This window comes from Drosophila albomicans, chromosome 2R, assembly GCF_009650485.2.
Source record: "Drosophila albomicans strain 15112-1751.03 chromosome 2R, ASM965048v2, whole genome shotgun sequence".
NCBI lineage: Eukaryota > Metazoa > Arthropoda > Insecta > Diptera > Drosophilidae > Drosophila > Drosophila albomicans.
Genome location: NC_047631.2, coordinates 13,424,758 through 13,447,190, shown reverse-complemented (window position 1 = coordinate 13,447,190; position 22,433 = coordinate 13,424,758). Strand labels below are relative to the sequence as shown.

General features: G+C 38.3%; 6 protein-coding genes and 2 non-coding genes across 10 annotated transcripts; 4 read left to right on the top strand and 4 right to left on the bottom strand.

The window, feature by feature from the left end:
- Window positions 1-1,159: 1,159 nt before the first annotated feature.
- On the bottom strand, window positions 1,160-4,104 carry LOC117575732 (CLIP domain-containing serine protease B8). Its single transcript, XM_034260077.2, has 4 exons — window positions 3,248-4,104; window positions 2,514-2,610; window positions 2,150-2,448; window positions 1,160-2,085 (listed from the first exon to the last, which is right to left on the bottom strand). The coding sequence occupies exons 1-4, from the start codon at window positions 3,786-3,788 to the stop codon at window positions 1,757-1,759; spliced, it is 1,266 nt and encodes a 421-aa protein (XP_034115968.2). The 5' UTR covers window positions 3,789-4,104; the 3' UTR covers window positions 1,160-1,756.
- Window positions 4,105-6,489: 2,385 nt separating this feature from the next.
- Window positions 6,490-9,099, bottom strand: LOC117575731 (serine protease 7). Its single transcript, XM_034260075.2, has 3 exons — window positions 8,937-9,099; window positions 7,879-8,545; window positions 6,490-7,284 (listed from the first exon to the last, which is right to left on the bottom strand). Exons 1-3 carry the CDS (start codon window positions 9,025-9,027, stop codon window positions 6,690-6,692), a joined length of 1,353 nt encoding a protein of 450 aa, XP_034115966.2. The 5' UTR covers window positions 9,028-9,099; the 3' UTR covers window positions 6,490-6,689.
- A 2,116-nt stretch (window positions 9,100-11,215) lies between these two features.
- Trnal-uag (transfer RNA leucine (anticodon UAG)) lies at window positions 11,216-11,295 on the bottom strand. Its single transcript has one exon. It is a non-coding gene; the product is annotated as a tRNA-Leu (tRNA).
- A 369-nt stretch (window positions 11,296-11,664) lies between these two features.
- Window positions 11,665-11,744, bottom strand: Trnal-uag (transfer RNA leucine (anticodon UAG)). Its single transcript has one exon. It is a non-coding gene; the product is annotated as a tRNA-Leu (tRNA).
- Window positions 11,745-13,617: 1,873 nt separating this feature from the next.
- On the top strand, window positions 13,618-14,204 carry LOC117575328 (uncharacterized). The gene is made up of 3 exons (XM_034259485.2): window positions 13,618-13,717; window positions 13,774-13,794; window positions 13,853-14,204. The coding sequence occupies exons 1-3, from the start codon at window positions 13,628-13,630 to the stop codon at window positions 14,132-14,134; spliced, it is 393 nt and encodes a 130-aa protein (XP_034115376.2). The 5' UTR covers window positions 13,618-13,627; the 3' UTR covers window positions 14,135-14,204.
- Window positions 14,205-17,816: 3,612 nt separating this feature from the next.
- On the top strand, window positions 17,817-19,775 carry LOC117573355 (uncharacterized). Of its 3 annotated transcripts, none has more exons than XM_052006497.1 (4): window positions 17,817-17,932; window positions 17,994-18,092; window positions 18,151-19,080; window positions 19,147-19,775. In XM_052006497.1, the coding sequence occupies exons 1-4, from the start codon at window positions 17,840-17,842 to the stop codon at window positions 19,648-19,650; spliced, it is 1,626 nt and encodes a 541-aa protein (XP_051862457.1). In that variant the 5' UTR covers window positions 17,817-17,839; the 3' UTR covers window positions 19,651-19,775. The 3 variants fall into 3 exon arrangements, with proteins under 3 accessions (XP_051862457.1, XP_051862456.1, XP_051862455.1); XM_052006496.1 differs by having other exon boundaries at window positions 18,151-19,113; window positions 19,180-19,775; XM_052006495.1 differs by having other exon boundaries at window positions 18,151-19,113.
- A 305-nt stretch (window positions 19,776-20,080) lies between these two features.
- LOC127565836 (uncharacterized) lies at window positions 20,081-20,390 on the top strand. The gene has a single exon (XM_052006506.1). The coding sequence runs from the start codon at window positions 20,121-20,123 to the stop codon at window positions 20,382-20,384; it is 264 nt and encodes an 87-aa protein (XP_051862466.1). The 5' UTR covers window positions 20,081-20,120; the 3' UTR covers window positions 20,385-20,390.
- Window positions 20,391-20,440: 50 nt separating this feature from the next.
- LOC117574496 (uncharacterized) lies at window positions 20,441-21,602 on the top strand. Its single transcript, XM_034258334.2, has 10 exons — window positions 20,441-20,490; window positions 20,551-20,583; window positions 20,637-20,723; window positions 20,778-20,882; window positions 20,938-20,997; window positions 21,061-21,093; window positions 21,161-21,247; window positions 21,301-21,408; window positions 21,464-21,523; window positions 21,585-21,602. Exons 1-10 carry the CDS (start codon window positions 20,464-20,466, stop codon window positions 21,600-21,602), a joined length of 618 nt encoding a protein of 205 aa, XP_034114225.2. The 5' UTR covers window positions 20,441-20,463.
- Window positions 21,603-22,433: the final 831 nt, after the last annotated feature.

The following is a 22,433-nucleotide window of genomic DNA, read 5'->3' as shown; positions in this document are numbered from 1 at the left end:
ACTTGATTAATCAGAAATTTTAGATTACTTATTTGGAAACTATAGAATCTGTAGTACATATACATATCAAATTACTCACTGTATATGTTGACTAAACTATAAAGCGTGAAGTACTTATTAATGTACACAACAATCTCTTAGCTTTAAAGTACATTTATCGCAAAATTTGCTTCACAATTTGCAAGCATATTTCAATGTCAAAAATGTTTGCCAATTCGCCAACATTAATCATACGTTATATATGTATATATACACACGCATATCGATGTAGTTCAAGGTTAACGAAAAAATCGCCAAAGCTTCATAATGAGCAGAGCAAACAGGGCGATAATAACAACAATAGTAATAGCTGCAGCCAAAGCGTTGAAGCGCCAAGCTGTCTTCTGCCTGATAAACTTCATCATGAATATTAATGTGGCATATATCATAGGTGTATGTGTTTCTGTGTATACACATACTCACATATGAGCCATAACATTAACATTAACATTAACGCCAACATCAGCATCCAGATGAGCGCGTCAAAGAGTCAAGTTCACTTTCACTGCGCTGACGCACAGCTTGTCTTCGTCATGATGACAACGATGATAATGACAATCATGATCATCATTCAGCCAATTGGTCAGGCCAATTTTGGTCAGTGGCACAGTGTGAAGAACGATGGCCCAAAGCGCGGGTGAGTGGGGGAGTGTTGGAAAAGGGGGCCAAGCCAACTGGCAGCTAACTGTGCATACAAATGTTGTGCTTTGTTTTGCTGCTATTTTTGGCTATAAACCGCCTGCCTGCCTGATGGATGAATGACATCGATTTGAATTTTGGGCAGCAGTTGACTTCGACTGCGAGTTCGGCTGCGTCTTCGTCTTCGTTTTCGTCGTGGTCTTCGTCTTGTCCACCACTTCGCTGCTGACTCGTTGGCTGCATTGCATCATTGTCGCTTAAATTGGCCGAGTCGAAATGAGTCGCGACTGAGAGTCGAGCCGTGTCAGGTCTGGAGCTGATGATGTTCGACTGCTGCACGCGAATGGGCAGTGAAAGCAAAGTGTGGCAATCAATGACGACATCAAAAAACTGCAATATCAAGTTTAACCAGCTGCTGGAAAAGTAGTGAAACAGCTGACGGCTGACAACGACTGACGACTGACGACTGTCTCCCTGTTGGCCATTTTCTTTCAACTCTCGTCGATCACTCAAGGGCAATACTGTATATACTAAAACGTTTTGTTGTAATTTCGTTTTCCAACATGAATCATCATCATCAACAGCGACTTGGTCAACAGAAATCCATCTCCAGTTAGCAGCCATAAATCCAACTATCAAATCGCCAAGGCCGGTGCTGAAGATGGAGTCTCGAAACATTTCTGGCATTTGATTAATTGAAACCACAAGTGTGTGTAAATATTTTAATAGATTATTTAAATAGAAACATGTTTTTCAGACTTTTGTTAACACACACATACATACATATACATATACGTAGTCACTCACACTTACATACGCACAGCACACACACTATTTGTAAGGTGAAAAAAGTTAGATAATTAGCAAAATATGTACAAATATTTAGAGACACAAACAGTACAATGCCCTCGCTCCCTCCCCACCCACGTCAATCAGCCCCTCGTTCGCCTAGGCGCCCCTAATTGTTAAACGTTCTTTGAATAGCAAAACAAAAAACAAAAAGCACAAAAATAAAACAGCCCAAAGTCTAAATCTGACGTCAATCTTGACGTGCCAACATTCCATAAATTCGAAATTCTTAACTCTGCGCCTTTATGATGCTCTCGATCCAGCTCATGTAGCTCAAGACGGACGTATAAACTCCGGGTCCCGAGCCGCATTGTGTGAACCCGTAACTAACGATGCCATAGGCCACCCAGCGAGAGTGTGGACGATCAAAGTACATCAAAGGACCTCCACTATCGCCAGCACACGTGTCCTTTGACTTTTCACCTCCGGCGCAGAGTTGCTTCGGTCCCAAGCGAACGCCATATAAATCGAGAATCTTGCTGCAGTTCTCGTTGGAGACGTAGGGAATACGCAGCTTCAGCTTGATGGGACTGTGCGTGTTAATAAAGTAATTATTGACTAGAAAATAAAAATAAAAGTAATTAATATTTAACCATCATTGTTCATATGCTTTGCTTCTTACAGAGATCGGTGCGTCCCCAGCCGGAGACCGAGAACATTTGGCCCTCGACGAGCGGCGTCTGTGCGCTTTTGTTTGGCAGGCAAATGGGCATAATGAAGTGAGTGAATGAAACCGGATGCTTCAGTCGTATAATGGCAATATCGTTGTACTTGTAGTTCGAGTACTCCTTGTACTCCGGATGCACATGAATGTGCTCATAGGCAATATCCAGTGCAGCATCCGCACAACTCAAATAGTTCGGCTCCTCTATGCAGTCTGGCTCCGTCTTCACGTTAAATTCACCCAGACGCACGTGTTTGCTATTAACCACAAAAAAACACTATGTTAATAGACGAAGTATAATACAGAAGAACTTATTACTTACAGTCCACGTCGCTCTCGCACGCCTTCGCCTTGTACACAGTGGGCGGCTGTTAGTATATGACGATCATCGATCAGAGCTCCACTGCAGCCATAGTCATCTGTAGAAAAAAACATCGATTAGTTTTGATTTTTATTAGTTCGTTTAACGGCCACAAGTTGGAGTTATTAAAAAGGTCGTTCAACGAGATGAATTAGTTGAAGGTATAGATTTTTATTATGTTTTCTTTTTAAGATTAATTATTATTATTGTGTGGCGCCAAAGTGTGAAAATAGGGCCACTAAGTGAGTATTAATAGAAGACATTAACACGTTATTACAAAGTTATTATTTTTATATTTTTTGTCACTGAAACCTATCATTTTCTTTATTTCTTTTATTATTTTAGTGTGTTCGCTAAGCGAGGCAAATATGCCGCTAAGTGAGTTTTCAGTTTAGTGTGGCCTTTAAATGAAAACCCACTATAACTATTTTCTGTACTTTATTGGTTTCTTTTTTGTACGTAACTGCCAAGAGGAAACTGTATGTCGCAAAGTAAACTTTACTGATAGTTTGGCCACTAAATGAAAATTGGTTAACCCAAATAATAAATGGCTGTTATATTAACTTTTCTATTTTTTCTATATATAAAATATTCTATTCTATAAAATATTCCTTTAAGTTAATTCTTTATAATAGTCTGGCTATTAAACAAGAAAAAAGATAAACGTAGCGATTTTCGACTGCAACCCAACTCACTTGAATGATAGACCAACAGTGCCAGCCAGGGATACTCGTCCAGCTCGGCAATTTCGCCGCCATAGATGCGATTTGTCACCTGCTTGCCGCATTCGTTCAACAAATTGAAGCCCGTGCTCGGCTCCACCGTTTGTATGCGCCGCTTGAGCTTTTTGCGCTTGAATCGCGCCGTTACATCCAAAAAGCGACGATACTCGAACTTGGAGAACTGTATGACCGGATAGAGATAGTCCTGGCCATTGGCCGGACAGCAAACAAGTGGCTTGTAATCGGCATCACTTTTTTCTGCCTCTGTAGTGTCGCACTGAACCTTCTTCAGAAAATTGACGCGTTCCGAGCTCAAATTGGTCACATTGCGCACCTGTAAATAGGCGGCACATTCGTTCACCTGCACACAGATGCCGCGTTTCGTTTCGTTGGGTATATCGCAGTCGGGGGGCGGGACAAGTGGATCAACGGACTGCAGCGTGCAGGTGGCAAAGCCAAGGGCGAGCAATGCGCTGGTCGCCCACAATGCGCCGTTGTTGGGGTACAGGTACATCAGCAATTGATCGTGACACGAAGAGAGAAGACGCCAAAGTCGCGAAAGAAGAAGAAAACGTGGCACGAAGCAGCGTGATGCGACACGAATGACACGAGACGAGAGTGCAACGTAATGTGTAAACACTGCAGTGGGCAGACGCGGCGTATACGCAATCGCAAGCAAAGGCGACAAAAAGCAAAACGTAAATTCGATCGATACGGCAAAATCGTAATGCCCAACGCACACACAATGTGAATCCGCTCGCGTGAACGCTCCGCCGTGTATTGAAATTCAATTTGAATGCTGCAGACGCGCGAGACAGAGACTCCGACGGCAGAGACTCAACAACCGCTCAGAGACGTTCGCAGTCGCAGCAGCAACACAACAACAACAACAACAAGAGCAGCAGACGGCAACCAAAACCAAAACCGAAACCGAAACCTCAGTTTCGGAGTCGGAAGAGCCGAAGCTGAAAGTGCCAAAAATGAAATAAAAATAAACGATAACTCCCCCCCCTCTGCGTCTGCGTCTTCGTCTCCACACTAACAGCTGCTGCCGTGCCAAGCGCTTGTGACACCAAAACGAGCTCACACAAAACTGCAGTCGACGTCTACGAAACGGGAGCAACGGTCAAGCTTTTTCGTTGCGCCTCCACCCGCCCCGTCGCCCGCTAACCGGTCCCTGGGTCCGGTTATGCAATCAGACGCACGTCGCTCAACATTGAAACTTTTTCATTTATTTTTATTTTCAGTTTCGGTTTCACTTTCATTCGCTTCTCCAAAGATCATGCATTGCCTACTTTTCGGGCGAGCTTTTAAATCGTACTCCAAAGCTTTACTCACAGCTTTTAACGATAGTTGACATTAGTTCATTATTATTGTTATTATAATATAGTTGGTGGTAATCACTTTCAAATGTGAATGAGAAAACTAGAGCAACAGCGGTGCTCCCAAAGTTTTGCTTGCAATATTTTAACTATAAAATAATAATTGCTCAAAATCGAAGCACTGTGAATTTAGTTTGCTTTGATTTTGAAGCGGTTGTGATTTCTTTATAAAATTCTTTCATCTTATAAATTTCAGAAAGTTATAAAATTAAAGAACCTAAATTGCATTTAAAAAACTACTAGCATATCTAATGTCATAAAAATTGTATCTAATTTTCGATTTATCGTATATCACAATGAAAATGTTTTTCCACAACAATATTGACACGCACATTTTATTGTTTTGAAAAATATGTTACCCAAGGCAGGTGAAGCACATTTGGGAACTCCAAACTATTTTAACAATAGTATTACTCAACATGAAGTGTTACCAACATTTTAGGAATACGAAATTTCTTATTTCGGAACAATCAAGCAGATCCATTTATTGAATATTTTTCGCTCTGGGCTCGCAATGACGAATTAGCCTATTTACGATGCGTTTGCCGTTGATTCAATGATAATTCGATATTCAATGTTACGGGTTTGATGGACAATATTTTACAAAAGGATAAACAGCGATATCTACACCGAACAAAAACGTCCACACTGTCGTGTACTTATTTTAATTCATATCAGTAAAGAAAATTATTTGAAAGTGGTAAAATACACTACCATACTAATTTATCCAAAGAACAACTGCTCTTGAATCCCAAGTTATTCTCAACTTCAATGATTGCAATGCTTAGTAAGTTGCACAAGAAAAACCATTAAAACAACAAAAAACTAAAGGTTACCATCCCAATTAAATTGTTGCTCACTTTTACATATGGGTAATTCCATAGCGAAATTTGTCCCGTGCGAGACTCTTTACATTGAAAATAACATAAACTGAAACAAATTTGAAAATAAAAAAAGTTTATTTTTATAGCTCTAGATAAGTACTTAGAGCTAAGAATGGTTTTGGAATTTTCGTTCTGTTTTGTTTTCTGTTGTGATAATTGCAAAAATTAACCAATTCGTACACACAACCAAAAAATGAACGAATTTATATATTTTATCGTAAAACAGATGAAGTTCCTAAAATAAATCTTAGCTCTAAATATAGTGCTTATCTAAGGCTTTAAGAATAACATTCAATTATTTTTAAAATTGTAAAAGATATTCAAAATAGTTCTAACACATTATTTAAATTACCATAAATGATATATAAATTATATAAATTACTATTGTTTGTCATTTATAGAAAGGTTAAAAAAAAAATTCAAAAATAATTGTCAAAGATTATTCTGATTCACTTATTGTAAAATTTCCCCAAGGGAGACAGAACCAAAGTATGTTAAATGTTTCGCAACACAGCGTGTGAGTAATTGAAATAGTTTCAAATTCGCTGTCTCATTCAAAAGCAATGCACCATTTAAATTTGTAAATTATCGACATTCCTCACAGGCTAATCAATTTAATTATGAACAACTTAGCACCAACTGTTTAATTTTTGTAACCATGAAGTGGTCTATGAAAAGGTAAAAAGAAACTCTAGGCAGAAGATAGCAATTTCCATGCTGATATGTCTTAAATAAAACTCAAACGTAGTCGGCAATAAAACGCAACCGACGCCGTGGTTGGCCAAAGTCCAAGCAGCTGTTGACCGGAAGTTTTCTTGTGGTTTATGCTTATTGGCGGTGGCCAATTAAAGCGCGGTTGCAATGTCAATGGCTAGCGATTGTTTCGGCTGGAAAACCCAAACATTTTTTTCCCCCACTTTAGAAGCACACAGTTCATTCACATGTCTATTGGTTAATTGTTATTTTTTTTTTTTATTTATTTACTAAATACACGAGTAGCTAACACTTATGAATAAATATTTAATTGTGTGTTAAATGAATACATGAATAATTTGTGCGAATATGAGCGGCAAGATCACAATACGAGCTTTCGACTAAAACTAAAACTACTTAGTACTTAGCAACAACAAAAAGAAAAGACTCTCTCGCTTAGGCTCTGATATTCTGCTTAATCCAGATGTCGTAGGCAGCAACGCTTGTGTAGACACCCGGCCAATCCTTAAGACCACACTTGTAGCCAAAGGAAACGATGCCCTCCAGCACCCACGAGTTGTCGCGGAATCGCATCAGCGGACCACCAGAGTCACCATCGCAGCTGTCCTGCGAGAATTCGCCACCCGCACAGAGCTGAGTGGGCATAATGCTAATCTTGCGCTCAGCAAACTTGTTGCGGCACTGTGCCGGCTCCACGTAGCCAACGACCAGCTTCTGCTTGATGGGACTGCGTGCGGTCTTGAGAGTACGGCCAAAGCCAACTACGGTGTATTGCTGTCCGGCACGCTTCGTTTCCGGCGCCACCACAGAGGGCAGGCAGACAGGTTGAATGCTGTTCGAGTAGCGAACATCGCGTTCCAAACGCACCAGGCCAATGTCGTGCATTTGATTGGGGGTCGTCTCCTTGTACAACTCATGGACGCGCATCTCCTCGATGCCCAGACGTTGGGCAGCCGGTGAACAGGCGCCGCCACCGGGCGGACAATCGACAGCGGTGCGCGTATCGTGCTCGCCAAGACGCGCCGAGACACTGTGGGGAAGTGGATGTGGAAGTGTTTGTGTTAGTGTTAAAGGTGCTCATTAAGCAGGAAATCAGATATAGCTAATTGAATTTTAAAAGTGCGAACGTGCCAGCCAACCAGACTGGCAGTCAGGCACCCAAGCGAACCGGACCGGTCAAGTAAGTTAAGAGCGTAACGAATTGTTATCCACTTTGAACCCGTTACCCCCCGCCACCCTTCTCAGGTTGAGCAATGATTCATGCTAACAAGCAGCGCAAGCGTTTAAAATCTGGTTTCAGCGTTTAGCCAGCTAATTAATAATTCTTGAATTTAGAAAACAAAACAACAATAAATGAGCCAAAACAATATCCAATACTGTTTTTGTTTTGCTTTTGAAGGGGAGTGTTACATTTGGGAGCTCTGCACGCGTTGCGGGGATTCCTATTAAGCTAAATTGCCTTTGCTTGGAAAGCGTTGCTCAGTTCGAAGAACTCACTCACTCACAGCACAAGTGGCTCTCTAAATTATGATTAAGCATTTGGCTAGACTTTCGTTACGGATGTTAGAAATGCAAAACCAGTTCGCACCTTAAAGAATCCCCTTTTTATTTTTTTAATACTTACAGTGGTCCAATTTCGCGTACTATGCGTCCTGTGAGACAATGTGCTGCAGTCACAATATAACGTTGATTGATCAACGTTCCCGCACAGCTGGTAGAGAGTCCGTTGCCATTGAGGCGTCTGTATTCCAGCAGCACTGTCCAGGGAAACTCATTGAGATCGGCATCCTCGCCACCGTAAATTTTGTTGTCGATGGTCACGCCACCACAGGTTGGAGGTTGGGGCAACAAACTGGAGCCGTCGCCTTGTTGTTGTTGCTGCACCTGTGGCTGTTGCGTTTGAGAGCGACCAAAATCTCTATCGTTGCTCTGTTCGTTGCCAAAGCTCCAGGGACGCGTCTCCTGTCTGGGAAATAGCACAGTGCGTTGATCACTGGATGGCGCCTGATTCCAGCCATAGTCGAAGCTATTAAAGTTGTTATTAAAGCTCTCTCCAAAGTCGCCGTAGTCGGGAAAATTCGGCGTTATACGGCGACTGCGAGTGTAGCCTGTGTCCGCAGTGCAGCAGACAAAGGGACGATTATCGCTGCCCCGACCACAACCGGACTCTCGAACAAACTGTTTTTCATTGGGCGACAGATTCGGTTGCTGCAACACCGAATACAAGGTCTGGCACTCACTGATCTGCACACAGAGACCAGCTCGCTGATTGGGATTTATGCAGCGAGCATCTGCAAGAGAAGACAAACGATCAACAATCTGGTTCTTGGGGAATCACGCGGCTGCACACGCGACTTGGGACATTCTTGCGGTTGTCACTACAAAAAAATCAACAGTGTGTGGTTTGCTAGTTAGGAAAATTACCAAAAAATATTGACAAAATTTCAATTGATTCATAAATTGGTAATACCCCAAAGTACATTTGACACACGCGATGCAACTCTTTAAAATATCAATTGATTCATATATTGGTAATATCCCAAAGTGCATTTGACACACTCGATGCATCACTTTAAAGTTGCGCTTCCCCAAAGGGATTACGGGTTTTTTTCTCTTTTAATTTATAAGCCTAAGCACTGTTTGCACATTAAAATCACATTAATTGCTGTGGTCAACACTTACATCGACCATTTGTTAACTCCACTCCCCAAATGCACAGCAAAAATATAAACACTTTCATGATTGTGAACTTGTTAACACTCGAGTTTGGCATGCGATTTGTTTAAGCTCTGATTAAGCTCTGATTCCGTGTCCGAGACTAGAACTGCGACTGTGAACTGATGCAAGTGGACCGAGACCTTTTATAGCCGACAGCATGAGAGACAAGAACACAACCCGAGAGTCTCAGCTTGAGAGTTCGTATTATGAATACGACAACGAGAGTGTGTGAATATGGAGAACCGGTACTAAGAAGTCGCTCGCTCGTGCGCAAAGTTAATCAGCGGGTTGTGATCAACATCAATGAGACGCTTTTGTCTTGACCGAAAGGGGCTTAACTTGTGGTCAAGACAATTTCTAGCATTTAAAAGTTCCATCTTAGATAGCCGATATGCATGTCACTAGGTGACACTAAATAACCTCCGAAAACTATACTGACTTCGGGAAAAATCTGGTCATCAAGTGAAGAGTGCGTTGTGGGTGCAATGAACTGAGCCAAAGTCACAAAAAGTCGAAAAATCAAAAACCTCAAATCAATGACGTCTGCTCAGAATCCGTGTTCCGCTGCGTAACTTATTAGGTATGACGAAGTTTTTCATTCAATCGATTCTATATTGCGTATTCCTTGGAACGAGTTGGGTTACTCATCTCTTCACAGTTAATTGTGCTCTACCACAATTTCACATGTTAAGCTAATTCATTTGGCGTCAATTTGTCGTGCTGCCAACCAGGTTCAAAGAGTCAAATGTTCGCAATTATCTAATGTGCGAATTTTATGTGATTTACACAGAAAACGAGCTGGAGAAAGATTTGTCAATATATTGAATAATAAACCCGCATCCCGGGACTAACCTACCGCAGACCGTTAACTAGTTCTTAATGGTAAATGTTGACTTAATGGCTTCACATGTCATAAAATTTCCATAAACTGCGGCCGATCGCTGAGCTGAATCAACTGCATTGTACTATGTAACATATGAACTTCAAATATGATATATTAATGACTAACAGAATCCCAATGAACTAGGAATACGTCTAAACTAGTTATTAATCCGTATTCTATCTAAGTTAAGTTCACCACAACTTGATTAAACATTTAAATGAAGATGTTACCCATTCAAGTTGTTTACAATTTTTCCCATTATCAGCATGATTAATAAATATTACGTTTCAGATTAGATTAGCTTTTTGTACCAGGTGTTAGGTATTTTACACCTTATAATTTCGTCGCCTTTATTCCCTTTATTTATTAAGATAAGTTAATTTTGTATTATAATTAAGACACTTATAATACTGCCGTTTTACATCTTATTATTAAATTAACTTATCAAGTTGGCAGCTAAATAAATACAGAATACGAATCTTTTTTGTTTATCACGTCTAATTAAATTTAAACGCAGACAGGCTTTAATTTTTAAGCAAATTATATCGCAACCAAGCGACATCTTAGCTGAAGACTTGTTAACTAACACGACGTGATCTTGAAGCTGTGCTAGGCAGAATATAAACACCTGCACAACGTAGTCATTAGATTCATTAAATACATTTTTATATAGAAATCAGTCGAGTAGACATAAAGTGACACACATTTCATAGAAAACATTCTCGGATCTAAATATGGAACACTTTTAATGATTAACATGTTTATATTCTAGCAATTAGATCCTGATGTACTTTATGTACGTCAAGAAATAATCTGCGTCACGGGAAATCCGTTGCACAGTCATTCAAAATTCACTTTCAACTTTACTCCAAATAGTAGTGTAGGTAGCACATTTACATTTTGAATAATTAGAGCACAGAAGTTTGCGTTTCTTTGCTTAAGAATATCTTTGCCATTCGCTTACCTAATTATTATATTTGAGTGAAGTAGGTTATTCTGCAGTTACCACAGCGGTTGACTCATTCATTGTGTATTTCAAAGTTCGCCCCGCAGCGAGGACAGTTTCTAGTTGGATGTTGAAACCGCGAAATCCTTTAATTTCCTGTCATTTCCCTTTCATTTCGTTCTCAAATTGGACGGCCACTGCGGGTTACCAACAAGATCAACATGTTACCGCTAAAAGGAAAGTGTTCAAATAAATTCAAGTAAGGCCCACGCTGGAAATGTCAACGCCAGATAAACGTCTGTACCGGAAAATGGGCGTGCAGATGGTCCAATTAAGCGTAGAGAAGTCGCGGCTGCATGCAATAAAAGCACTTGCAACCACCAAAAATAAAAAAAATAAAGGTTAATTCCTCTCTGACAGCGGTGGGATTCGAACCCACGCCCTTTCGGACTGGTGCCTAAAACCAGCGCCTTAGACCGCTCGGCCACGCTGCCGTATGGCGCCGATTTGTTTCAAGACCCACAACTTACATGGGGCATTCTGATAGAACCGTTCTATTAGTAGAACTCATTATCCGTATTGTGTCTAATGCACGTGTAATGAATCATTGAACTTAAACATTAGTACAAAGTATTTGCTAAAATATGAAAGTGAAAGTCATTCACACAGGTTTTAAGATCTCCAGTCATTTGGCTCGCACTTATACGAGTATAACGAATTTAAACGAAATTCAATTAAAACGTAATTTATGTGATTTTTGATTTAATGGTTTCCCAATGCCAATAACCCATATTACATTTGTATGTTTTCAGTGTAAAAATATAAATTTCAACAAAAAAAAAATGTGATTCAAAAAACCATCTTGACAGCGGTGGGATTCGAACCCACGCCCTTTCGGACTGGTGCCTAAAACCAGCGCCTTAGACCGCTCGGCCACGCTGCCTTTGCTGCTCTCGTGTCAAATGCACATTTTGAAGCAACAGCAGTGCGAGCCTCATAATGTGAAAATTCTGGCCTAACTTTGGGGATGATTTACAAAAGTGTTGCCTAACTGCTTTTACAAAAAGTAGCAAAATGAAATAGTAGTAGACTTTTATTGTCAATACCAATTTGAATCGTAGTATGTGAATATTCTTCTCAAGGTTTTCATTACACGTTTTTGATATAAAAATAAATAAATAAAACAATAAATAAATAAATAATATATATTAAAAAAATAATAATAAACAAAAAATTAAAAAAATATATACAAATAAATGTAAATAAATAAAAAATCAAAGCTATTCTTTACAAATCTTAATTTTAATAAAAAGTAAAATATACAAAATCATTAAATACAAAATACTAATTATCAAAAACTATAATAGTATATATTAAATGAATATTACAATTTATTCAAGTTGTCTATCTGACAAAAGTCGAAGTCAGTTATCGAACAACAAACTTGCATATAATATTTCAACTCAACTGATACCCATAAACTATGTTTAGCTTTATTCAAAATATGTATATGTAAGCAATACCAAGAAAGCGATAGTAAAAAATCAACAATAGTGTCTTTAGCAATAACAATGTCAAATGCTTTACGAGTCATTGCCATCTGGGCGATTCTAATTCATTGGCAAACACATTTTGATTTTGCGATAATGAGCGGGACACAAAAGACTTCAGCGAAGCGGGAACTCAACGCAGAAGGGGGAAAGGGCAAGATGTAAACGCTTACACCTTTGGGTGCCTTTGCCCTTGTAGGTCGAGGAAGTCTTTTTTGCACACACCCCGTAGATTTTTTTACGATTTGTGCATTTCGCAAATTCGCAGTCGGCATAAAAAAGCATTTCCCTTTTACTTCAGACGGTAGCATATTTTATAGCATTTTTATAGCGGTATAGTTTAGTTTTCGTTTTTGTTTTCGGTGTTTTTTTGCGTTGCATTTTACGATCATTTTATAACTTGTTTACATTAGGCCAAAGTGTAACGGGTAACCCTGGGAAGCATTTTATGCAAAAATCTATTAAAACACTGGCGAGCTGCATAAAAATCACAATAAATGTTCATACGATTGAAATTGCGATTACGATTGCGGCGGTAAAGCCGCCACGGGATACGCGACCCTAACATTGACTCTGCCACACAAAACATTTAACACATTTCAGTGCTTGAAATTGAGTTTGAAGCGTCAAAGAGCGTTTCCAATGGGCCATGAAAGGCTTTGGAACACTCCACAATGAATCCCTTTGCACAGACAGCGTGCGATCATCCAGATGACAGAATGTCAACTTTGACATCGTCTAGCATTCTCTTAATTGTATTTATAATATTCAGTGTAGTTTATTCTTATAACTTGAATCGTTTTGAGAACGCTATGAATAATATGGCCAAAAGAATGAGAGAACATAGACAAATCACTCCCGAGGAAAGCAATCACATATTAGATGAATCAGTAAGTAACTATATATATTAAACATTTTAAAAGAAAGTTAGTAAATTAATCAATTCTAGATTCAATTTGGTAAACAAATTGCGAGGATGGCAAAAAAGAATGCAAATACAAAAGGGTTAAGCGGACCTGAAGGTACAACTTGGGGCATATACTTTGATTTTACACCAAATAAAAAACGAAGTCGGACATCGAATAACAAATTTCATTCATATCAATTTAACAACTGAAAAAAGGTAAATTTAAAATATAACTTTTCTAGTATAGAGCTACTTATTTTGAATTGTACTAAAGCAAAGAAAATTCAAATTTACTGCAACAAATCAATTTTCTAAATAAAGCTCCATTGTAAATATATCTGGAATGAAACTAGTGCAAACTGAAGTAGAATGTTTCAAATTGTACAGCTGATTATACTGCTGCTTAGTGTGGTATACGAGCTAAAAGCTCTCTCTCTTCACCATATGGAGAAGAAGATGGTAAGTCATTTTTTTGTTCTCTAAAATTAAAGCTAATGTAATATCGTATTTAACAGCTCCATTTGGAAAAAAAGTTTGTAAGTGGTTCATAAATTTTCTTAAAAATGATAGCGAATATAAAAACATATTCAACAGCTCAACTTTGAAGATATGTTCAAGGATAACCAAAGTAAAAATCAATTCAAAATAAGCGCAGCAGATAATGCCATTGTGCGTTTAAATTTTCTGAAGGCCAAAAACAATAATCGTGCCAATATATACAGCCATAATGGTAAAAACCAAATTCAATATTTCTTAAACTTTGATTTTAAGAATTACCGAAACCCTAAAGAACAGTTAATAACTAGTGACAAAGTTAAGCAAAGTCCAAGTCCCTTTAATGTTTTTCCTCTTAAAGGCGAAGATGTTTTTCCTTAAAAGTTGAAATGTGTGAAACAAATAATTATATTCATATTAATATGAGCGATTTCAAAAAAAGTGATTAAGTGATTCGAAAATATAAATTTACAACAAATTAGAATTTTAAGAATTTATTTTTATACAGGAGTTTTTTAGTTGAAAAGGTTGGCAATATTGTTGGCTGCGTTATCAGCTGCCTGGGCAACATTCCTTCCGAAGGCGGCGCCATCGTTGTAGATGGACTCTCCAGCGCTGGCTGCTTCCTGGGCGATTTTCTCGGCTGCCTGGGCAACGGTTTCGGCATCACTGTCCACGGATGCGGCCATGGCCAATTGGCAGACGACGGCCAAAACGAGGAATAGGTAGACTAGGAACTTCATGTTGTTACTTCTTGCGACTGATGATGGCTCTAAGAATTCGACTCGTATTTATATGGAAAGCCAATTACGATATAACTGTCAACATGATGGATCAGTTCTCCACGCGTAAGATATATATAGGTTAACAATAATCCACTTTGAGATATTACCGGACGTTGACAAAAAAAAATAATAATAAAAAAAAATTAAGGGTATTGCTTTAACACATTTATATCTGAAATGTGTCTGGCGATTGGGCAACCAGACGTAACAAAATAAACACGCATTAAAAAACTAATTTTGTTTACTGTACTTGAAGTTCGCAAAAAGAAAAAAGCACAATCAATATTTGCGGCACTCGAAAGTGGACTTTGCCCAATTGATTCATTATAATAAAGCTAGGGTAAATGGTGGTATATCAATTCTACATTATAAGTGCTAAAGTATTAAAATAATAAAGAAAAAATGAGTGTACTCTATTTAATATGAAAACTTAATTAAAATTAAATTTATACAGTTCTGTCTAAGACGATAATTATAGCTATCATTATTATTTAATTGCAGCGAACAGAACACGCAAAGCAATACATGGTATAAATTTCATATTCAAGTACATGAAGCAGATCGTTCATTCACATTCGTTCATTCATAATTTCACCGATAACTTTAGCAGCTTTGCCTGCGAAAGATAAGTGCGAAAATAATGTAATTTATCAATTGCTGTTGATGAGTTCAAAACAATCGATAGTACACGAACACGAGCCAAGGTTTGGCATTAAGGTATTAATCGATAAACAAATCTAAAAGTTACAGAACCAATTGCTGATAACGTTTTCTAAGTTTTTATTTTTGTTTTCTGTAATCTAAATTTATTAAGCAATTAAACAAGCAACATAACAACACATTGTAGGAAACGTATTGAACATCAATCTATTAATATAAGAATATAAATAACGTTCTTAAAGTTATTTCAACAATACAATTTCTTAAAAGAAAATAACAGATCCTATATAAATTTTATATTTTAAAATATATCATTAGGAAATTTCCTATTTGAATTTGACTAGGAACTTCATGTTGTTACTTCTTGCGACTGATGATGGCTCTAAGAATTCGACTCGTATTTATATGGAAAGCCAATTACGATATAACTGTCAACATGATGGATCAGTTCTCCACGCGTAAGATATATATAGGTTAACAATAATCCACTTTGAGATATTACCGGACGTTGACAAAAAAAATAATAATAATAAAAAAATTAAGGGTATTGCTCCAACACATTTATATCTGAAATGTGTCTGGCGATTGGGCAACCAGACGTAACAAAATAAACACGCATTAAAAAACTAATTTTGTTTACTGTACTTGAAGTTCGCAAAAAGAAAAAAGCACAATCAATGATTTGCGGCACTCGAAAGTGGACTTTGCCCAATTGATTCATTATAATAAAGCTAGGGTAAATGGTGGTATATCAATTCTACATTATAAGTGCTAAAGTATTAAAATAATAAAGAAAAAATGAGTGTACTCTATTTAATATGAAAACTTAATTAAAATTAAATTTATACAGTTCTGTCTAAGACGATAATTATAGCTATCATTATTATTTAATTGCAGCGAACAGAACACGCAAAGCAATACATGGTATAAATTTCATATTCAAGTACATGAAGCAGATCGTTCATTCACATTCGTTCATTCATAATTTCACCGATAACTTTAGCAGCTTTGCCTGCGAAAGATAAGTGCGAAAATAATGTAATTTATCAATTGCTGTTGATGAGTTCAAAACAATCGATAGTACACGAACACGAGCCAAGGTTTGGCATTAAGGTATTAATCGATAAACAAATCTAAAAGTTACAGAACCAATTGCTGATAACGTTTTCTAAGTTTTTATTTTTGTTTTCTGTAATCTAAATTTATTAAGCAATTAAACAAGCAACATAACAACACATTGTAGGAAACGTATTGAACATCAATCTATTAATATAAGAATATAAATAACGTTCTTAAAGTTATTTCAACAATACAATTTCTTAAAAGAAAATAACAGATCCTATATAAATTTTATATTTTAAAATATATCATTAGGAAATTTCCTATTTGAATTTTCCAATAAATCTTTGAAGTTGAATTTCACAAAAGTCGATAACAATAAATGGCAACCCCAATACCAAAAAATTTGCGCTCTTAGTAAACACAAACAGTCGTCATTAAATTATTTGTAAAAAAAAAAAAAAACCGAATCTGAAAGCGATTATAAGTGTTTCAGAGGTATTTGTGATGACGCACAAATTAACCAGCACAGACAGAGAGACAATTCCAATTGAGTCTGAAGATAAGCACGTTCCAGCTATTTTAAGAATATTAAGCTACTGGTAAGCAGCAATCGGGGGGAAGTTTTAAATGTAAATTTCACGGTATTAATAATGCTTATTTGATTATATTCTATAAAGTAAATAAAGTAGATATCGATATGACTTTCAAAAAACCCAGGGAAATAAAGTCGTCATAATCGATCGTTGTTATTTCCATAATATTTACAGTTCGCTCTATTTCGTGGTTTTATTTTTTTTACAGTACACAAATTTATTATGCTTAGAGCTCGAATTTTATAATCGCATTTTAAAGAGATTTGAATCTTTTAATAGGAATACTATTTAGATAGTGAGGGGGAAATAAAACAAATGTTGCCTATCATAAAGGCGCTGAATTTTAGAATTTATAAATTTTGGTTTTACTGCTTTTCACTAGTTGTAGATTATTAATCACTTAGACAAATGATAAATCTTCTAATGAAGTAGAAAGGTTTTGAGGTAGTACAAATCATATTTCTATTTAAAATTATATTACTTTTACAATATTTATTTGTTTCTGTAATAATTATTATTCAAATGTCAATCTCAATTATAAACTAAATATAAAGTTAATAATTTCTTAGAAACAGTTTTTTGATTACGTTTATGGAGAAAGATACGTTTTTTAATATTCATACTTTTTTAATTGAAAATTGTTCAAATATGGAGTGCTTGCAATTTGATTCAAATCAAAACAATTCGATTTGTATACAATTACAAAAGTATATCAATCGAAATTCTACAACATGGAAACAATTACGATAGGTAATTGAAATTGGGTATATTTTATGCGTAATTGTATAGACGACAATACGTCTTGCTATAGATAAACCTTAGATATACTTAAGCACTACCCGAAAATTCCCTAGATAGCTGGCGCTACATAAAATTGTTAATGATAACAATATCGTAATTTATCGAATGCTACTTCACTATAAATGCGGGTGCGAATCGCGAAAATTGTCAGTTAAAATTATAATTTGTATAAAGAAAGTTTCAACATGAAATTTATTGCCAGCCTTGTGTTGGCTTTGGCCCTTGTGGCACATAATGCAAGTGCACGAAGCTTGTTGGGAGAGCTCGGTCAAGATTTTGTATGTGATTGTGATCTATAAATACTCAAAGATATATATTCTTCATAAAGTGTATTTGTAGGGCAACTTTGGCAATCAAATTGGACAGGCGGCTTCACAATTTGGCAATGATATCGGACAAGCAGCCAACAGCCTTGGCAATGAACTTTCCAACGATGGTGTAAGTTTTATTCTTAAATATTTAAACCGAACTACTTTTAATGGAAAATATATTTCAGGATGACATTGGATCAGCTGCCGCTGATGCTGGAGAGAGTGTTGCCTCCGATGCCACCAAAGCTGCAGACACCATAGCTTCAAATGCCACTAAAGTTTACCACGATGTGGGTTCAGCTGCCACCAAGGCTGGACAAAGTATCGCTTCGTCTGCTGTGAGTGCTGCCAACAATGTTGCTTCGTCTGCTGTGAGTGCAGCCAACAATGTTGCTTCCGATGCCACCAATGTGTATCACGATGTGGGCTCAGCTGCCACCAAGGCTGGCGAGAGTGTTGCCTCATCTGCCGTCAGTGCTGCCGATAACGTTGCCTCATCTGCCGTGAATGTGTATCACGATGTTGCCTCATCTGCCACCAAGGATGCGGATACCATTGCAGCAAATGCCACCAAAGTGTACCACGATGTTGCCTCGGCTGCCACCAGTGCTGGCGAGAGCATTGCTTCGTCTGCTGTGAGTGCTGCCAATAATATCGCCAATGCTGCCACCAACATTTGGAACTCGATAGCCAACGATGCTACCAATGCTGCTGATAATGTTGCTTCGGATGCTACCAATGTTTACAACAATGTTGCCTCGGCTGCCGTGAGTGCTGCGGATACAATTGCTGCAAATGCCACCAAAGTTTACAACAATGTTGCTTCCGCTGCCACCAATGCTGGTGAAACAGTCGCCTCTGATGCCACCAATGCTGCCGATAACATCGCCTCTGCTGCTGTTAGTGATGCAGATAAGATTGCATCAGATGCTACCAATGTTTACCACGCTGTGGGTTCGGCTGCCACCAATGCTGGTGAGAGTATTGCCTCATCTGCCGTCAGTGCTGCCGATAATGTTGCCTCGGCTTCTGTGAGTGCTGCCGATAATGTTGCCTCAGCAGCCGTCAGTGATGCCAACAACGTGGCTTCATCGGCCGTCAGTGCTGCCGACAACGTTGCCTCTTCCTCCGTCAGTGCTGCCGATAAGGTTGCTTCTGCCTCCGTCAGTGCTGCCGATAAGGTTGCTTCTGCCTCCGTCAGTGCTGCCGATAAGGTTGCCTCCTCTGCCGTCAGTGCTGCCGATAAGGTTGCTTCTGCCTCCGTCAGTGCTGCCAATAAAGTTGCATCGTCCGCTGTGAGTGCTGCCAACAATGTTGCCTCTTCTGCCGTCAGTGCTGCCAACAACGTTGCTTCAGCTGCGGCTTCTGATGCCTCCTCCGATGCTTCGAGTGTTGCCAGCAGTGTTGACTCGGCTGCCGCCAATGTTGCCAGCAGCGTTGACTCTGCTGCCTCCAGTGTGGACAAAGCAGTTGCTTCGGATGCCTCCAGTGTGGCTAGCACTGTGGCCAAGGATGCAACAACTGCAGCTGGCGGTATTGTCGTCGATGCTGGACACATTGCCACCGATGCAGCTGGTGCTGCCATTGGCATTGCTGGTGCTGCAACAAATGTTGCTGCTGGCGTTGTTGGTGGTGCACTCAATATTACCAGCAACATACTTGGTGGCATTGCCAACCTACTTTAAAGTTAAAAATATATACAAAACTATATATGTACATAACACTATCGAAAACAAAAAAAGATAATAACATACACACTTTATATAAACATAATCAGTCTAACGATTAAATGATTATTATTGCATTGCAACTTTTTGTGGTTATTTTAAGAATCGTTCGATAGGATTTCCCAGGGGGCACTTTCTTAGATTATATAATTGCGTAGTAATTGTTATTCGTATCGAAAAACTGGGGAAATCTTCAATCAGTTAACCAGCTGTACAGTCTAGCCGACTCCGCGATAAGAAAATCATACATCAATCAGTGCATAGCGCCGACAGCCAACCAATGACTTATTGGCCACTTGAGAAGCGCAAGAAGCGCGATTTTAGGGCATTCAATTACGTTTTTATTGCGATCTAAAACTAATGGCACAAAGTATATAAATCAAGTTGGTAAGTAACGAACTCAAACAGTTCAGTTCCAAACACTCAACATGCAAGTTAAAATTTTTACTCTATTGGCCATCGTTTTGGTGGCTCAACAATGTGAATCTGCCAGCATTTCATTTGGCGATCTGATGGGAGATATTTCCAAGATTGCTGTCGCCGGTGAAAAGCTAAGACACCAAATAGAAAACCAGCTAGGATCAGCTGCTCAAAGCGCACAAATTGATACTGTCAAGCCTGAGCCTTACAATATTCTTGGCGATGCTTTGGGAGCAATGGGCAATGCTCTTGGTGACTTGGCTGTAAGTTAAAGCAGTTTCATAGCTAAATGATATCTAAAGAAGATATTCTTTCTAGAACACCATTACTAGCCTAAGTGTTGAGGTTAAGATGGAGCCTGAAGCTCGCAGTGTATCCGTAAGTTTCCAACATTTATCTAGCTTATAAAATACTAAGTAAATTTCAATGCTCCTTTAGACTTCAGGTGCTGCCATCATCGGTGAACTTGGCGTAAGTATAAATATCTCAATATAATTCAAATGATTAAGTAATTCAATTTACAGGCCGTTAGCGCCAAGACAATTGCCGCTGCCGCCGATGCTGCTGCTCCCTATATCAAGAAACTGAATGAAGCCTTGGGAGATCTCGCTGTAAGTTGAACAAGTTTATAACTAAATGTAGTCTAAGAAAATCCTTTATTCTAGAACACCATTACTAGCCTTCGTGTGCAAGACACTGTTCAACCCGAGTCCTATAATTTGCTTGGCGATGCTTTGGGATCAATGGGCACAGCTCTGGGTGATTTGGCTGTAAGTTAAGCGAGATTTCTAACTTAATGTAAACTAAGAAAATTGCTCTTTCTAGAACACCATTACTAGCCTAAGTGTTGAGGTCAAGATGGAGCCAGAAGCTCGCAGTGTCTCGGTAAGTTTCCCTAAAAATGTTGCTTAAAATATTAAATTAAATTAATTGTATATTGTTCTTTAGACTTCAGGTGCTGCCATCATCGGTGAACTTGGTGTAAGTAGAAATATTTCAATTTTTAAATAAAATTCGTATTATCAACTAATGTATTTCCAATTTACAGTCCGTTAGCGCCAAGACAATTGCCGCTGCCGCTGATGCTGCTTCTCCTTATGTGAGCAAACTTAATGATGCCCTTGGAGATCTGGCTGTAAGTTAAGCAATTTTCTAACTAAATCCAAACTAATAAAATCCTTTTTTTAGAACACCATTACTAGCCTGAATATGCAGGTAGATACTGTCGAACCTGAGTCATATAATCTGCTTGGCGATGCTCTGGGATCAATGGGCACAGCTCTAGGTGATTTGGCTGTAAGTTAAGAAGGATTTCTAACTTAATGTAAACTAAGAAGATTCTATTTTCTAGAACACCATTACTAGCCTAAGTGTGCAGACTAAGATGCAGCCAGAAGCTCGCAGTGTTTCAGTAAGTTTTGAAAATAAATTATAATACCAAAATTATTAAATTTAATTATATTTCCCCTTAGACTTCTGGTGCCATATAAATAAAATTTCATTTATTAACTAATTTTTCCACAATTTGCAGTCCGTCAGCGCCAAGGATATTGCCGCTGCCGCCGATGCCGCTTCTCCCTATGTGAACAAGCTGAATGATGCCCTCGGAGATCTGGCTGTAAGTTGCATGCAAGAATAATCTTTCAAATGCTTTGCTAATTGAGTGATTCTATTACAGAACACCATCACCAATCTGTCGGTGAACTAATGAAATGTTTTCATAAATAAATGCATATACTTCAATTCGCATTCGTATTTTATCAATCAGTTTATAAGCTAAGCACTGAGGGCTGCTTCTTTATTCGTTTTTATTTCCATTTTTTTTTTTGTTCATTTTCAATTAAGTGAGTTTATCAACAAGTTTAACATCAATTAGTGGAACGGACCTTGTGCTTGTGCTCTTGTTTTGAAACCCAAGAACTGTAAACAAGGTCACTCGAGGGAGATGCGTGTACGCTCAAGTTCCAAGTTAAAATTTCATACAGCTGGCATTTGCCTGTTCTCAGTTCCTGTTCTCTGTTCTCAGTTCTCTGTTCAGCAGGTCTTCATCTTCATGTTGTGTTGATCTAAAAACTAGCAATGAAATGGGGTCAAATGATACGTGAATCAAAATCGAAACACGTGATTCCCTACAATATTAGGGGATCAAATTACCCGAACAATAAACAACCCAGCCCCATCATCAGCCACCAGCATACAAAATCTCTGCTGCACATTTTCAAGTGTATACACTATCGAAGAGTATTTGAGAAATCAATTATAATTCTAAAACACATATTAGCTATTTTATTTATCCCAGCGAAGAGACTAAAAGTATTAAG